General features: G+C 49.8%; 1 protein-coding gene across 3 annotated transcripts in view; it reads right to left on the bottom strand.

The window, feature by feature from the left end:
* Nucleotides 1-1,284: 1,284 nt before the first annotated feature.
* The window catches only part of PDLIM7 (PDZ and LIM domain 7), a 42,224-nt gene continuing 26,393 nt past the window's right edge, over nucleotides 1,285-17,115 (bottom strand). Inside the window, exons 5-14 of one of the 3 annotated variants that reach the window (XM_079964284.1) lie at nucleotides 14,880-14,896; nucleotides 13,600-13,683; nucleotides 12,616-12,770; nucleotides 12,038-12,074; nucleotides 6,994-7,052; nucleotides 6,390-6,630; nucleotides 5,465-5,645; nucleotides 4,415-4,535; nucleotides 3,062-3,177; nucleotides 1,285-2,627 (exon numbers count right to left, since the gene is read on the bottom strand). In XM_079964284.1, the coding sequence (XP_079820410.1) occupies nucleotides 2,541-2,627; nucleotides 3,062-3,177; nucleotides 4,415-4,535; nucleotides 5,465-5,645; nucleotides 6,390-6,630; nucleotides 6,994-7,052; nucleotides 12,038-12,074; nucleotides 12,616-12,770; nucleotides 13,600-13,683; nucleotides 14,880-14,896 (1,098 nt within the window). In that variant the 3' untranslated portion in view covers nucleotides 1,285-2,540. Of the gene's footprint in view, nucleotides 2,628-3,061; nucleotides 3,178-4,414; nucleotides 4,536-5,464; nucleotides 5,646-6,389; nucleotides 6,631-6,993; nucleotides 7,053-12,037; nucleotides 12,075-12,615; nucleotides 12,771-13,599; nucleotides 13,684-14,879; nucleotides 14,897-16,770; nucleotides 16,944-17,115 lie in introns of all 3 variants that reach the window. The other 2 variants (XM_079964285.1, XM_079964286.1) reach the window with 2 other exon arrangements.

Raw genomic sequence — 17,115 nt, 5'->3', positions numbered from 1 at the left:
TTTATGAATGGAGTCAAGCTGGGGTTTCCATCTGTCCTAAAGCTCTGCTTATAGATTATCAGCTAATTACGTTCCTTGTGATTATGGCCTTTAAGAATTCATCCAGCCTGTGGCTTTGATGATGCTCTGCCTCTCTGGAAAAATCTGTTCCATTCAAGAAAAAAAGGGAAAACACCCACATCCCCGTAAGAAGAAAAAACATTCTCCCTGCATAAAGCAAAGCAAACAACCCCAAAGACAGTGTGAAAGGACAACAGCTCCGCTCGCCCTAACATACGCCCCCTTGCAAGACACAAGTCAAAGCTAGCAGGAAGCACAAACCAAGTAGTTCCCTACAACAAGAACTGCAAGCAGCAAGGAAGTTTCTCGCCAAATATAGGATCAGTAACCACTAAAGCAGAAGCTGGAACGAAAGCACAAATGCTACAAGCTGCACGGGGGAATAGCCGGCCAAACAGAAACAGCCACACAGCAGACATAAGCTGCATCAAGGCTGCAAATAAGGAAGTGCATGAAATACTTCTCCAAGTTGCCAACTGTGTTTATTTCTGAAAATGAGTCCTTGAATTCAAGCCATTCTCAGTCACCAACAGGTCTCTGGGCAATCTTTATGCTATCCTAAGCAGGTGCCGTGTTCTTTGGGACCAGTCATTAGCTTAGACCAATGAAGCTTCATATATATGGTTTTGCCGATGCAGATGCCTTCCTCTGTTTAGGCCCACTGTGACCATACTCTCCTTCGCTCACATTAACCTGCAAACAGCCACTGCCGCAAAAGGGCTTTGCTTATTTATGCTGGAGGCAACCTCGCACACCACACCGCCCAATCTGCTCCCGGACTGCCTGATTTTCCATTAAAACATTTACAGTAGCAATACAGGTATGAAATCAAACTCCCGGCCAACAGGATATCACAGGCAGTTCCTGCTAAGTTGGGCAGTGCTAAGCTTTCCCTGCACCACTGTTGCTAGCATTTTCTGAAATGAAAAGTTACCACTCGGCTGAAAGTTGTTCTGCAGCTGTCACTTTTCAACAGAGAGACCGTATTCAGTTTCAGCAGTGCTGAGTTCCTTAGTCGCGTGCACAGTATTTCCATGAAACTATTCCCTTTTGCTTTTCCTCTCTGAGCGTAAGAGGGAGGGCTCAGGTTGCTTCTTCCCAAGTAGGACTAATATTAGTTTCTAGTCTGTCACACCATATAACACCTGTATTTTTCACCCCCCTTCCAGTAGAACCACACACTGCTCTTTTAAAGACAAAGAAATCAGCACAGCTCACATATGCGACAAAAGAATTAAAGACATATTTTATTAGGCATTCAAAGCACCACCAAGGTGGCAAAGAATTGAAGACTCCCAGCCGGACAGCATGGTTCTGGGAAACACACTTAGAGCAAATCAGAAATAATAACTCTTTGGTAGGGATGCTCTGGGGCCACATCCAGCCCAGGGCTGTGCGCTACAAGCAAACGCAGCATTGTATGGCTGGGGAGTGAATCACACGTTCATCTCATGGTGCGAGGAGAAGCAGCTTCTGCTGGTGTGGAGAAGAGGGCTGGATCCTATGACAACTCTGTTCTCCATGGCATTTTAAAATTACTTTGCTTGAGGTCTGTTGCAACTTTATAGCACAAGGCTCTACACACCTTGGAGGTAGTCTGTTTCCAGCGCTAGGAAAGGAGTGGTTAAGTCTTGGGAGGGGAAAGAAAGCTCTTTCTTTTTCTTTTTTCTTTTTTCTTTTTGACTTGGTTCTTCCCAATTTCACTAGGGCCACATGTCTACGTGGAGGTGAATTTCCATCACTGAAAGTGGAAATACATACTAACAGGCAGGACAGAGCCAGGCCTGGATCACAGAAATCACTTGTGATGCCTTTTCAAGGAAGGAAAGGCAGACAGGAGCCAAAGTTGGTAGTTACAACACAAAGGAGGCAAGAAGTCACGAGAACGAGCCCTACCCTGGCATTGGGAAAAGCTATCGCCCCAAGAGGGCGAGGCAGCAAGCGTTCACATACACCTGAGGCAGATAATGGACCTCCTAGGTAAGACCAAGTGTCAACTCTGCCTGCTTTGCAACAGCCACTAATGTATGGGATCCTTCAGCTAGGAAGTAACATTTCTGGGGCTCCCCCTCTTTGGCTGCAGCTGGCACAAAAATGACAAGAGGCACGGGCAAATCCTTTGGACATATGGCGACACTATGGCTTCACAGCATGGAGAAGGGGGGTGGTGATTCTGCCCCTGTCACTCAGTGCTGGTGCAGAATGGGATTCTATTTGAAAAAGAGCAGCAGCCTAAAGCTCAGACTCTAAATCCAGGTACCTGAATCCTTGCAGAGTACTGAAGGGAAATCTGAGCACTGCAGCTCCCCCATTGGGAATGATTGTCAAGTGAAGGGTTTGGGGTGGTGTGTGGGGGCAGCTCTCTCAGGACAGGACAGGACAGGCAGGGCAAAATGTGGGGGAAAGAGGAATGCAGGGCTTGGGCGAGCAGCAGCTTGGGCAGTCAGATCTCCTCTTCCCCACCCGCTTCCTCCTCCTCCTCACACATGCGAGAAAGCATGGCTCTTGCACAGGGGCTTATCCTTTTTAGAGTAGAATGTCTTTCCTTCCAAGTTGATCTGGCAGATCTGTGGGGGGAAGGAAGGGAGGAAGGACTCAGTGAGGCAAGCATCAGTTCCACACTCACAGGCCCACCACCCACTTCAGCTCATCCACAGGGACAAAAGAGGAAGGGCAAAGCCACAGGAATCACCCAATGCACCGCTGCCCAGCTTCACCCCCAACAGTCATTGCCCTGCTAGACCCAAGGCATTGCCAGTCAGCAGGAGGCACCCGAGAGTGCTTGCCACAAAGGCAAGCAAGGACGGAAGGTTAAACCAGACAGCTCCACCCCCAGGGAAAGAGCCAAGCTCAGAAGCTACATCTGACAAGCTTCATGCTAGCAAATTGCTGCCCCTGCCTGCCAGCAATGTCCCTCTATCATGGAATGCTCCTGGAGCAAAGGCTGGAAAGGGTTAGTTAGACCAGTGGAAGGTGGTGGGTGGTGGAAAGAGGTGCTCACCGCACAGACGAAGCAAGTGTCATGCCAGCTGAAGCCCAGCGCCTCCAGGAATCGATCGCCAGCGTCTATCTTGAAGTCACAGCCACGGCATTTGGTTCCAAACATCTTCTCATAGTCTTGAGGCAGGGAGAGAAGGTGAAGGAGAGATTAGGCCAAGGTGTTCAGAATCTGGAGGCCGAGCTAGGAAGAAGAGTGCCGCTGCTTACATGAGCCATTGCCACAGCACCACCCGTCCCACTCACCCGCTTGGCAAAGGGAGGCTGCTTTGATTGCAGAACCATGTTCAAAGAGCAACTAGGATCAAAGGCACTTGCCTTAACACCAAGCCTGTCTGTATATCAACTGGCAAGGAGTCCTGTCCTCCCCAGCCCTACCTGGAGATGCCAGGAATTGAACCAGGGACCTTTTGCATTTAAAGCACGCACTCTACCACAGAGCTACAGACTGGATTGCTAGTGTCTGGATCACTGCCCCAGTGATCTCAGCTACCAGTGCCTTCCCCCCTCTGCTCCACAGTTCTCTGCTCCTGCTCTAGGTTCCCTTCTGTTTCTGTAGCTTTGCTTCTGCTCCACAATCCTGTCCTCTCCCCAGTATTTGCTTTTCTCTGACCAGAGCCCTTCCTGAGCTAAGCAACAGATGCTCTGATGCTGCCCTGGAGCCTGTTGGGCTGGCTGGAAGACCAAAGACTCTGTGAAGAGATGGCAGACAACCGTCCCAGCCATGTCAAGCAAAGCTGCACATGCTGTTAAGAGCCCTGCACACCCCACCCGGCTTATGATGAAAGGCAGCTGTTCATTCATCTGGGAGAATTCCAGATTCTTTCACAGCATCAGATAATGTGGGGGTGGAGAGGGAAGCCACTCCATTTGTTAAGCCTTTCTCCCCCTAGAAACCTCCTCCCAATGGAATATTCCAAGAGAAGGCTGTGTTTATCAGGACTGGAATGAAAGGAAAAGAACAACACTTCCCAGCATGCTTTGCTGCATGCTTACGTGATGCAGGTACTACTCTACTGATCTCCATAGCAACCTGGCAGAACGGGCGCTGCCCGGCAACCATTACCAAGGGGCAGCCAGACCAGGGTCAGAGGAGGACGCCATTGCAAGTGTTTTGTTGCCCAAGCTCTCCCTGCCACTGAAGGTCAGTACTAGGAACTGTTTCTGTGGGGTATCCCCCCACCTCTTCCAAGGAAGGCTGCTTTGGTGCTGGCTGCTGCTCCCATTCCAGGGGGAGCTTAGGACATCCCATATGCTTCCAATTTTATAAATCCAGAATGTTAATTAAAGGCTACCTAAAAGACTTTTAAGAAAGACCCACTACTTTGTGGGTACCACAGCCAAGTATTATTCATACCTCTCTCACAGTAGGGCTGCCCTTCTTCCATGTAGAAGGCACGATTGCGAATGGGCGTTTTGCAGGCAGCACAGATAAAGCAATGTACATGCCAGGTCATCTTGAGGGCATGCATAATTTCCTAAAGAAACACAAGAACGCGAGTCACTCCACTGTAGGGCTGCCCTTTGCCAACAATGCAGGGTATTTAGACAGCACACTACATAGGCAATACTGAACTTTCCACATGCCAGCCATACATTATTTCAACCATCCCAACAACCCTGTAGGGGAGGCCAGGATTTAGCCTCCACAGATTTGGGGAGGGTGAAGATGGCCGGAATACAGAGCAGGTTGCTCTAGCCTGCCAAGTGAGTTCATGACTAATATGAGATTTGAAACAGAGTTCCAGCTCGTGCTCGTTGCTGTGCTATGTTTGCTCTCTGTAGCAGGCCAGAGTCTGGGAGTCCCCAGCCTCAAATATAGTAGCAAGACAAGTCTATCAGGCTTTTTTGGCTCAGTTGTCCGGATCCTTATCTGTCCACACCTCCAAGGGTCAGCTGTGACAGGTGAGTAGGACAACACACCTGTCAAAGTCCCTTGAGCAGCATTTCCCAAGCACCTAATAGCTAGCTGGTTGTCTGCCACTTCAGAGTCGCAGTTCAGGAACCCACAGGGCTGGTAAAACTGCTTTGTGCAGAGACCAGCCCCACACATGGGGGACCCACAAGCATGGTTGGGGAGAAATGGCCCCACAGGCCAGCCAGAGGTCCCCCAACCCTGCTTTATTATTATTTTTTAAATAATTTTTATTCATTTTCCAAACACATAATAAAAACCAACAAAAGACGTAACAAAAACATACAAAACATTTACACAAGTAAAACTTCATAATCGTATTTTCATACACCTTCTTTCCTTCGACCTCCCCATACCTCCCTATCCCTGCATCCTTGTTTTATGATTCTTCAGCAACCCTTTGGTCAATTTATCTTAAGCCCCCCCCCCCCCGACTCTCAGCATGCTTGAGTAGGCCTGATTCCCCGAAGGCTGCGCTCCAACCAAACTCACCCCTGTGATCTTCTTCTTGCACTTGGCACAGTTGGGGGCGTAGCGTATGTCGTAGCACTTGGGGCAGAAGATGGAGCCCTTCTCCTCAAAAAACCCGCCCTCGTCCAGCACCTTCCTGCACTGCGAGCAAGTGAACTCCTCAGGGTGATAGTAGCGTCCAAGGGCCACCAGGTAGCGCCCTCTGGTGGAAAAACAAAAAGAGGAAGGGTTAGCTTTGAGGTGGGTGATGAGCCTGGCCTCTTGCCTATTGGGGGAAAGGACAGGTGACCAGGGTCTTTCCCCTTCCATTGCCAGAAGACAATTCTACCTGTTGTTATGAAGCATGAGTCTACAGTACATGGAAGGGAACACTTCCAAGGGCTGGTTTGCACAGCGGCGTACCATGGGGGACGGTTGCCCAGGGTGCAAAATTTCAGCACCCAGTGCTGCCTCAATACAACTTCGCACATCTGTTGCTGGCACTCTGTTGAAAACAGACTTTCCATGCAAACCAGGAAGTGACCTCTCCAGACAACGGAACAACTCTTTTCTTATTTCTGCGGCTGCAAACTCCTGGGTGATGCAGATGCCATTAGGCAGTTGAATGTCCGTGTGTCCTCCGTCCATTTCCCTTCCTCCACACAGCCCTGGGCACTGGCAACTCACGCTATGCCACTGGGTCCGCACATTATGATTGCAGCATGCCAACATCAAGCAAGGGACTCGCATTCGCGAACAAGCCACTGCAAGTATAGGCACCGAACTTCCAGGTCACCTCTGCACACAATATCCATCGGTGGAATCGGTGCACCCACCCAGAAGCCAGTATTCCAGGCTGCAACAGACTAAGTGAGGTGCAGGTGTACGTGTGTACAAACCACTTCCTATAATTTGGGGTGGGGGGGGTAGGAGGAGAACGATCCCTCTGCACTGCTGCAACTCTCACCTGATTATCTTGTTGCACTGGTAGCAGATGGGTGTTTTATCGGCACTCTCAGGGGCTTGCTGCGCAGCCTGCACAATGGAGTTGCGGTTCTGCATCGGCGTTGGCGTAGCCGGCTGGCTGTGCTTGCTCAGGACCGTGCTGGTTTTATCTGGGGCATACCGCTCAGCAAAGGAAGGATCCACAGCCCAGGGTGGGCGGCTGGCCGAGCTGGAGACAGGTGCAGGCTTCGGAGCAGCAGAGCCTGGAACAGTCACACACAAGGCAATGGCACTTTATCTCTAAACAGCAACCCACTTAAGATCTGAAGCTTGCATAACATATGCATTGGCACTGTATCTAGGGTCTGAGCAATTCACTGGGCACAATCTCTGCCCTTGGACTTGGGTGGACAGACCCTCCTTCCCAAAGGAAGGCCACTGGCCACTGCTCATTTTCATGCACACATGCATTCAAAAATTTAAAGCTAACACAGCTTCACAGCGAGAAGCTACAACAGGTTTTGCTGTAGACACTGTGGAAGATACCAGGTGCCAGTATGCAAAGCTTTCCCCAGCAAGCATCCCTGCCCAGAGGTTTCATCGCATGCACAGCGCTCCCAGCTTACCATATCCAGGCTCCACTTTCAAGGCTGGCGCAGAAGACAGATCCGGTATGGAGACCTGGCTACAGAATAACCAATTAGTTCCAGGCAACCTGGGCCCATTACCCACCCACTCCAGCAGAGGCTGCTACCATGGCCCAGGTATGGCAAGTCAATGTACTGGGGATACCTGTTTTTAATATTTTCACAGACCTCAAGGGGCTCACTGGAGGAATGAAGTTGGGGGACACACAAGAGCATCACTGGAGCAGATTGTGTGCAGTCAAAATATGCCCATACCCACAGTGTAGCAGTGACCCCTATTGGCTGGTGGTTTTGCTGCCCAGAGTGACCAGCATTAAGAAGAAACAGGTCCTATTATGCTAAGCCCAGGCTACAAAGCCTGTTGCCGAGGATGCGAGGACAAGCCAACACAAAAGACATTCCCTCGTTTATGTGCAGAGGGAGCATTCATCTTCCCTTCTCTAAAGGAGGAGTTCAAACAAGTCCTGGAGGAGGAGAGGACATGCATCATGCTGTCCTCTCAAGCACAATGACCGCAGCCACCACCTGCATGGATGGAGGATAAAGAACAAAGACTCCTGGGCCTGGGCCTGGTTTGCTCTCCTAAAAAAAAAGTAGGACACCAGAGCAGGTTCTGCACAGGAGCACCAAAAGCATTCCTGTTAACTGTACAGCATAGCCAGGTCAGAGGCAGATGGAAAACGGAAGGCAGGATTCATTTAAGGAAGTGTTCTTTTCCTTGTGCACAGCAAGTGCCTGCTTTCCTGGCATAGCTGGGGCAGTTCCTATGATCCCAAACTGGGCAATGGTGTGAGGACAAGCACTGTGATAATATCAGCATGAAGGAACAGCACAGCCTTTCAAAGCGTCCCAGCTGCAGGCTGCAGGGCAGGTCTGCATTAGAGGAACAGGCCTTAGCTCAGGGGTACAATATCTGCTTTGCAGGCAGCAAGGTCCCAGGCTCAGTTGACCAGCATCTGCAGGCAAGGGGCAGAAAAGATTCCCTGTCTGAAACTCCTGGAGAGTTGCTGCCAGTCGGCAAAGATAATACTGAGCTCAATAGACCAAGAGTTAGACCTCAGTATAAGGCAGCTGAGATAGCTAAGTCGGTACAGCATAAGACTCTTAAGCTTGGGGTCATGGGTTGGAGCCCCACGTTGGGCAGAAGAATCTCAGGGTTGTGGACATTGGGCAAAATATCCCTGCATTGCAGGGGTTGGACTAGGTGAGCCTCGTGGTCCCTTCCACCTCTACAATTCTATGATCAGCTTCCTGTGGCGAGACAGGTGATGCCGCAGAAAAAGGACACGAGGCGTTATCAACCACGAAATGCACTTGTGGCCAGGGAGTAACAGTGAGAGCAATTTGCCTGTTTTGCAATCGGACACACAGCTCAGCACTAGTAGCTGGCATCCGCAGAAACTTGAGGGGCTGTGTGCTCATCTCTTGGCATAAGATTCACACAAGACAGCAAACTAGAAAGACATGCTGTTCTCTCTCTCACATACACCAAATTCCACCACCTGTTCCAATGGGAGTCCAGAGTTTTGTGCTGTCAGAGGCCTGCCCCAACTTTGCTGGAAAGCACGGAAAGGCCAAAGTGCCCCAATCAGCTCCTTAGCCGTCTTGTGCTGCCTGCTAAATCACTTCCTTAAAGCTTCAGGTAGAAGTTTTTCCATATGTTTAACCCCAACCCTACCTTCTTGCAGCAAACATTTTGTTTCCCATTCTTTCCTCTGAAGGTTACCATGAAGGTCCTCTTCTCTACAAGACCCTTTTAAATATTTCAAAGGGTTTATGTGGTGTGTCGAGGGGTGCGGTGTAGACAACGTCATATTAGGGGCATGAAGCACACCCACAGACAGGTCGCCTCACATAGGGCTCCAACAAATGACACCTCAACTTGGTCCCAGGGAGAGAGCCTATTGCCCCAAGCCATCTAGCTCAGGGCAACAGGACCATGCTACTCGCCCCACATATTCAAGGCTTTTCACTTGGGAGAGAGCCCTTTGGCTTCAAGATGAACCATCAAAAGAAGTGTGGGCTTCAGAATAACTTCCAAGGTCACATGACCCAAGAATGAGATCCACGGCAGGGGAAGAGTGTGAAGATCAGAGGGGGAACCTGGTGATATGGCAGGAACAGCAGCCCAGCTGTGTAGGCAGTCAGTTGAGGAGACTCAAACACTCCTAGCCCAGAGCAAGAAACTACAGTCTGTTCAGGAGTAGAAGCTTATGTACAAGGAAGGAGGTGGGGAGGAGAATGGGAGATGTGTGGGGTTTGGGGAGCTGCAAATGAAGGAGAAGGGTGTCTTGAGCTGTTCCAAGTGCAAGCTTGAAAATGGAAGAGAAATAAAGCCTGCCCTTGTTGAACCCCTTCCTTCCCCCTTCTGAGGTCCCCTTGGACAACCAGTTGAGAGGCTGGAAGAAGAGACCAAGCAGGGGCACAGGGTACACATATTCCCCCACACCACCTCCTTCCTGTACAGAGGAAGCAGCAATCTTGTCGGGAAAGGGTAGACTAGGCTCTCTCTTCTCATGGTGCTCATTTTCTAAGTGTCTGGCACAAGGGTAGCAGGGAGAATATTCTAACCTGAGATTCTCCACCTGCAATGAGAAAGGATACAGCTCATCAAGAGCTGCACTATGTGATTATCCCAGACAGGAGCAAACGGATTCTGCACACAAGGCTTGTTGCAGACTAAAGGAGTGTGTGTGTGTTCATTAATTAATTCCATTGTGCATGTTACATCTCATCCAACCTATCCAAGAACTCTTCCTAAGGTGCAATCAACAGAAGAAAAAGAGTATAGTAAATTACTATAACAGCTGTTTCAGTGCATCACGCAGGCAGAGGTGGTGAGATCCAGGCAGTCTCCTGTCTCACCACCCTGGTCCTTGCCTGCTATCCTGTGATGTGGGCCTAGGATGAGAAGTTCACAATCCCCCATATTTATCCCAAGGAATTAAGAGTTTTAAGAAAAGGAGAGAGAACTCAGTGCTGGCCTGCCAGTCAGGCTCCTGCTCCCAGAGGAAAACCAGGGCACAAAAGCACCCCAAAGTCATTGGTGGGCAAAGGCATTGCATCTTTGCTCAGCTTCCCAAACAACCTTACAGAGGACAGCTGGGTTTATGCTCAGCTGGAAAACAAGTCGTCCCTCTAAGAAAGAACACAGCCTCCCTACATCAGGTGTGCATAGATTAAAAAAAGAAAGGAAAGAAAGACAGGAGCCAGTTACGAGAATAGGAGCATTTATTTTACTACAAAATGAAAGGTAGTAAAGCCAGCCTCCAACTAGATTGCAAACCCCTGCCTGGGCATCGGCTCCAGGCAGCTCAGGGGGTGGGTGGATTACAGCACCATACAGATATAGCAGCTGAATTAGTGTCATGCCTGCAGTCAAAACAATGATTACACACTCTTTCTAGAGAAAGGGGCACACAGCATTTCCTCCACTGAGCAACAGGACTTGCCTGCTGTGGAAGCAGGTTACCTGAAGAGCCAGAAGTCCCATCCCCTAGGGTTTTTTTTCCAAGCCCAACACAAGCAGCCATATTAAGTGTTGTCCAAATCAGAGAGCCTTTGGAAAAACTGAGGTATAATGGAGTTAATCAAGTGCAAGGAGGACAAGTCTAATAACCATTGAGGGGTTGGGGAAGAGAAGGAATCCCTCTATCACAGCGTTGTGGGTGGGCAAGTTCTGCAAGCCTTCATGACCTTATCAGGCATCTAGAAGAGGAATGCTTGTCATTTCCTCAAAGTGGTAGCCACAACCAGCCACTCATAGAATAATGATGGGGAAAGGACCAGGGGCTAAGGGCATGTGCATTCACCATTCACTGGCAAAATAAAATGGAGAGGCCTGTTAGGAGAAGAAGTTTTATGGGTTGAGAAACAGCACTCAACAGTGGACAAAGGAGGGAAGGGGAAGATCAGCCACTACCAAGAACAGTGTTTTTAAAAAATCCCATGCAGCCAAGGAGGGTTGAAAAGGAGCCCTTCCAGATATGAATGTCAGGAAACGACTTCCCTCTCTCTGAAATGCTCGGCCAGGAAGAAGAGCACTGGCAGCTCATTCAACGCGGCAGGTCCCAAAGGAAAGAGGTCTCCGTGCAATGCCATCTTGCATTGGGTAGAACCTTCCCCCCGCCTCCTTGGTTCAGTATGAAGGCTAGAAAGGAGCATACAGAGGTCTCCACAGCCAACGTCTCTTCAGTCAGGGAAGAGAAAACACAGTTCAGAAACAGCTTCCAGGTAGTACCACAGCATCTTGCTTAGAGTTGGGAGAGTCAAGCCTCCTGCCCAACAACAAGAACCCTCTTCCATCCCCTCCACAGCTGGAGGTGTGAAGCTCAAAGAGAAGCAGCCACCAATGCGGAAGACTCCTGACTATTCTCAGGTTCCACCCTGCTCAAGTCGTTCCCCAACACAGTTCAGTTGCTACGTTTCCAGGAGTTGCTGTGGATTTCTAGTGGGGGGTTTTTTTGGGGGGGAGGGGGGTTGTTTTGCTTTTTAAAAGTTTTGTTCAACCAGTTAGAAGGAGACAGACAGAAACACGCCCTTCCCATTCACATCGGCATGCAATAGAGAAGAGCGGAGTCGAGAAGAGAAAGGCCGGCCCATCGCAGGCAGCCTAGGAGAGCACGTTCAGAGAGGTAGCCGATCGCTGGTGGTGCCAGTCACGCAGGCGAGTGTAACGGGGGCTCTGAAGCTCCGAGACAAACTTTTCTCTGGGAGGCGAGAGAGAAAGAGAAAGAGACACAAGGAAGAGATGGGAGGAGAAAGCAGAGACCGAGAAGGAGAAAACCAGAAGGGCATACCAGGCATGCAAGGTCAAGGGAACCAGAACAAGGTGGGAAGAAGGCTTTCATCCCCTCCGCCCCAGACAGATAGGAATGGGACAGTGGCCCTGGGCATCTGCCAAAGCTTAGGAGCGAGTCTGGACTCTGCACTTTCAGCTCCCAGCCCCTGGCACTTTGGGAGTGGGGAGAAGTCAGGTGGAAACCCACTGACTCTCCTGGCCCTATCAAAGGGACCTTCTTACCTGGCTTTCCTAACATGCTCATCATCCGGGTCTTGCACTGGCAGCGGGAAAAGGAGAAAGAGAATATCATGGTCTGAGCCAGTCAAGCTGTTTTAGTTTTCTGAGAAGAGAAGTGGATTTTTTTTTTTTTTTTTTTTTTGGAGGGGGGTGGGTGGGCAGGGAGAGACTAGGCACAAAATAAGAACATTCCCTGGAGGATACAGGGCCTGGGCATCAACAATAATGAGCGGGAAGCAGAATGAGGTGCCTGCAGAGCTCTTTGCAGAGCAGAGATAGACTGAATGAGGTCAGCAGAGCATCACAAGTGGAAGAGCGAGAGAGAGGATCCTCCTGGGACTTGCTGTAGGACAATCTGCCAGCAGAGCCCTCCCAAACTGGCCCAGGTCCAGAATGCTTGTGGAAGGTGACCAGAGCTGTCCCAGAACAAGCTCAGGTGCCTCTGCAACCTTTGCCTTGTCGCCAGTGGCACCAAATGCCTCGTGACTCCCTGCCACTTCCCAGGCTGGAGCCAGCCAGCCAGCCAGCTCTCAACAACACCCCCAACCTGGAGTGGCTCCCCCTGGGAGGGAGGCACTTACTGAATTCCGTGCCTGTCAGATGGGCCAGGATACGGAAAGAACGGGACTGGGTTGTGCCTGTCCGCGGTCGCCAGTCCTCTGTGTCCTCAATGAGCCTCTTTTTGCTGGAGTCATTGGGGACGAAGGCCGGCAGGCTTGCCAGCCGCAGAGAATGCCTACCAATAGACAAGGGCACTCAGCCAGGGCTGCACTGAGATGAGCATCTGCCAGGCATGCATGACACACACAAACACAAGAAACTGCATCAAGCGGGCGGGGGTGGGGGTGGGGATAAACCACCATGAGGCACAAATAAGGACATGGCCATAGTTTCATAATTCTGAAGATCGCAAGTAACCTGCCCTGCAGACACACCGAACGGATCCTGAAGCCCCTTCTGTTCCCTCTCCCCCATCTAGGCCAATTATCCAGGCCTGAGGTAGCTCTGCCGGTAGAGCATGAGACTCTTAATCTCAAGGTCGTGGGTTCAAGCCCCACATTGGGGCGATGAACTAGATGACCCTCGTAGTCCCTTATAACTCTACAATTCTATGATTTGAATTGTCTGGATAATTAAAACCACACACGAGACAGCATTTGGATGAGGACGATGTATGCATGCTGCAAAAAGCCTGTGCATTTATGAGCAGCACCAAGTCCACAATAAATAGCTGCATGGAAGTGTTCCCTTCCAGAAGGGGCCTTGACTCTGTGTGAGATCCTTAAACCTGAAGCCTCCCATATCAGGCTGCAGCAAGGCCCCCAGTTCCTCAGCACTGCTCTGGTGAACATCTCAAAGGAGATTTTTCACTGATGAAAAATTTGAATCCTTGTTGAGGGAAGCCCTGTTACTACTTCTAGCGCTACTCCAACTTCACCAAAGGGATATTCACACGCTATAACGGGACGACAGCAGCAGCAGCACACAACATACGAGGGACATAACAACATCTGTCCGAGAGTTTCTACCCTCCCCTCCCCTCCCCCACCTCTCCCACGTCTTACTGGTCCTCCAGGTAGTAATCTCCATAATCAGGTGGGTGGTTGCTCTGGGGTGGAGCCTTCACCTCAGGGGGGTGAGCGCTAACCCTGAAGCCACGAAAAGTGAGAGAATAAGAGAAAAGATTGGACAGGTCAGGTGAGACATGCCACCCTAGTACATAACCACACAAATAAAAGGCCACATCTCCTGAGGGAACAGCCAGCGCCACTGGAGGTAACAGCAGCTTGACTGTGCAGTGGAAAACACACACACACACACACACACACACACACACACACACACACACTACTCCCTGCCAGTTTTAGCACCACTTCCTTTCCCTTATCTGGGTCAGGCAGTTACTGCTACAGTTGTCAGCACAGCCTGAAGAGTCGCAGCAGGCCATCCCACTCCCTTGGAAGCATCAGGAAGTTTCCCTGAAGCCAAACTGCCAACATTTAAAGCCTCAGGGCAGCCACCATGCCCCCAACTGGCCGTTTCACTTCAGATTAGCCCCCAGGCCTGGTTCACATGACACGCTTAGCCAAACCATGGTTTAGTGCGTATGTGAGGCCTCCTGGAAAGAATACCTTAGACTTTTTGGTTTTTTGCTGCTGCGTCATACTGAGCTAAGCCATCATTTGGTTTAGCATATTGTCTGAAGCTAGCGGTCTCCAGACTAATCACAAGCTGTAACCAAGGTTTATCATGTGGGTTACGCTTCATGGTTTGTCCAAGAGAGAGCTGAACTATGAGCATAGGCTTAGTTAACACACTATGCCAAAGTGTGGTTTGGCTCAGCAGAAAAACAACCAGGAAGGACCAAAGAGGTTGTGATGTCCTCTCCCAGAGTCCACACATTCAGGCTAAGCCATGATTTAGCTTAGCATGACATGGGATCCAGGCCACCGAGTCCTTCAGACAGGCTCCAACACAAACCCAAGAAGTCAAGAGGACACAAATAATGTTGCCCCACATATTGTAAGAAAGGGGACCTCCACGTCCCAATTCCTACACTAAAGTCGTCTGTTCTGCCCCTTCCCCGACTCGCAAACATGTCCCTCAAGCATCTCTTTTTATGAGGGGATATAACCCACCATAACCACACACTCCTGTGGGAGAGTAGGATAGGGGGTAGAAAAGTCAGTGAAGCAAAAAAACAAAAACAAAAACAAAAAAATCCAAACTAAAAAACTGGCAAGGAATGAGGAGGGTTTTAGGTGTTGAAAAGGAATTATGTTTAGGTCATGCATGTTAGCAATAATACACATTAAAGTTACAGAACAGGCAAAGGCTTACTGACTTGTCAGTGTTCTGCACCTGCAAGAGAGAGAAAGAGAGAAAGAGAGAAAGAGAGAGAGAGAGAGAGAGAGAGAAGGGAAGAGAGCAAAAAGACAGTCAGGAAAGTGAAGGACATGTTAGAACCATTAGACGAAGTTTTTTAAAAAACATGGTTCCCTTCCTGCCTACTGTGGGTGAATATAGCCAAGATTCCATGCACAGCTAACCTAACTGGGTCATGGATCCTCAACCTTTTGGACCCACTTTGAACACCCAAACACACATTTGGGGACCCATTTAATATTTCACCATATATTTGTATGGTGGTAGTGCTCCTGTTATGACCCACCTTGGATCAGGTCGCGGCCCCCTAGCAGGTCCTGGCCCACCAGTTGAAGTCCAGTGCTCTAGGTCATAGGATAAGGAATGCAGGAGTATGAAAGAAATGAGCAGCAGCACCATTTCTGCCAGCATGTAGACTACGCTCACCATGGTCCCACAACTGGTCCCATCTAAGGCACCTGACTGGCAGGGGACCCCGCACAGGCCAATGAGAGAGACAGGAGTGGTCAGAGGTGTACAGGACCGCATCTAGCACAGATAGAAGCTTTTCTGTCCCCACCAACAAAGGTGTCAGGGACACATCAATGCACCAAACGAGAAAGGAATCACCTCAAAAGAAGCAGCATCCAAAGCCTAGAGTGTCAGGACACAATTTGCATGCAGCCAGGCACTGTTAAAATCATTTCGGGATGTTTCATGGGAGGTGATTAATAAACTAAATAAACAGAATTAATTTAGGGCTGCATTTCTAGACACGGGAAGATAGCAGTCAGAAGATGGCAGTTTCGGGCTTGAAAAAATGAAGTAGTCACGACACAAGTATAGATTAATCGGTGTACAATTTCACCCAAGTCATTTCCTTAATAAACTAGAAATCTGGATTTACCATAGTGCTGCTCCCTTCCAAAGGATGCCTGAGAACAGCTACACTAGTACGGGAATTTTATGCTGGGATGAGCAGAATTGGAAACTCAGCCAAAAGGCTTGATGTCAGCTACTCAGTATTTTTTCTGGGGTGGACAGCTTTATGCATAATTTCTTTTAGTAATTTTAAGTTTGCATATCATATTATTGTGCCCAGTGATGAGACCTTATGGTACAGGGCAGGTAAGAAATCTTATAAATGAAGATACTGGATCTGAGACCTAGTAAATGATGAACAGTCTGTAGACTAACTGTAGCTTAGATTGCTAGGGAGGCGGTGAGGATGGAAAGTTACATTGGGATCCATAAGCGACATTCATTCCTGCCATAGTGAGTCAGCCACAGAAGAAACCACAAGCAGATAGCACCGTACCTATAGATACAGATCACTTGCCATAGCACAATGCTGCTCAGACCAAAGAATCTAGCGATTCCTTTGTGTGGGTGAGTCAAGAGAACTACTGGCTGGGGTTCCTGGGATGCAGCCCCATGCTCCTGACTGCCACCTACGATAGCATTATTATTATTCTTTGCCCAGGAGAGAAGATTGCAGGACTCAAAAGAAGTGAAAGATGATGAAATGCAGGCCGCTAAATGGTCTGGCTTTTTCAATTAGGCATTCCGGAATGAAGAATACACAAGAGACCTGCCAGATCTAGGCATCGTAATATGAGCTCCAGCCACCAGGGGTCACTGCAACACTAGATGTCTTAAATTCTAGCACAGATTCTGGTACGGGGGGGGGGGGGGCCGCCCACACCCAGCCATTGCCCACCCATAAAAAGGCCACACAGGCAGAGCCCAACATGCACAGTGCGGGCAGACAGGCGAGTGTGTGGGCAGAACAGCACAGGGCAGAACTCCACAGTGAGGCCACTAAACTCCCCCCCAACTCCCCAGGGTGTCTAAATAACACAGCGACATACCCATTGTGCTGTGTGGTGCAGATGGATGCAGAGGGAGTGTATGGCACCGATTTCGTCACCAGCCCAGGCTGGGAGTTTGGAGCAGAGCTGACTCCAAAGGGCCGGGCCGTTTTGTTGAGGGCAGAGCTGGGAGTGAAGTTATATTTCGGGCGCTCAGAGGAAGGGAGCGCATCCTGAGCAGAAGACAAAACACACAGATGCCCAAGCTGGCACAGCAGGCAGCATGCAAGTGCACCCCCCCCCCCCCGCTGCCAGGCAACGCCAGAGGCCACCATGCCCCAGGTGGAAGCCAGGCCAGATTCTGGCCACAAGGGCATTCCTCAAGTCCCAGGGCAATAACCACAG

This window comes from Podarcis cretensis, assembly GCF_951804945.1.
Source record: "Podarcis cretensis genome assembly, chromosome: 2".
Classification (NCBI taxonomy): domain Eukaryota; kingdom Metazoa; phylum Chordata; class Lepidosauria; order Squamata; family Lacertidae; genus Podarcis; species Podarcis cretensis.
This window is presented reverse-complemented; position numbering and strand designations above follow the sequence as displayed.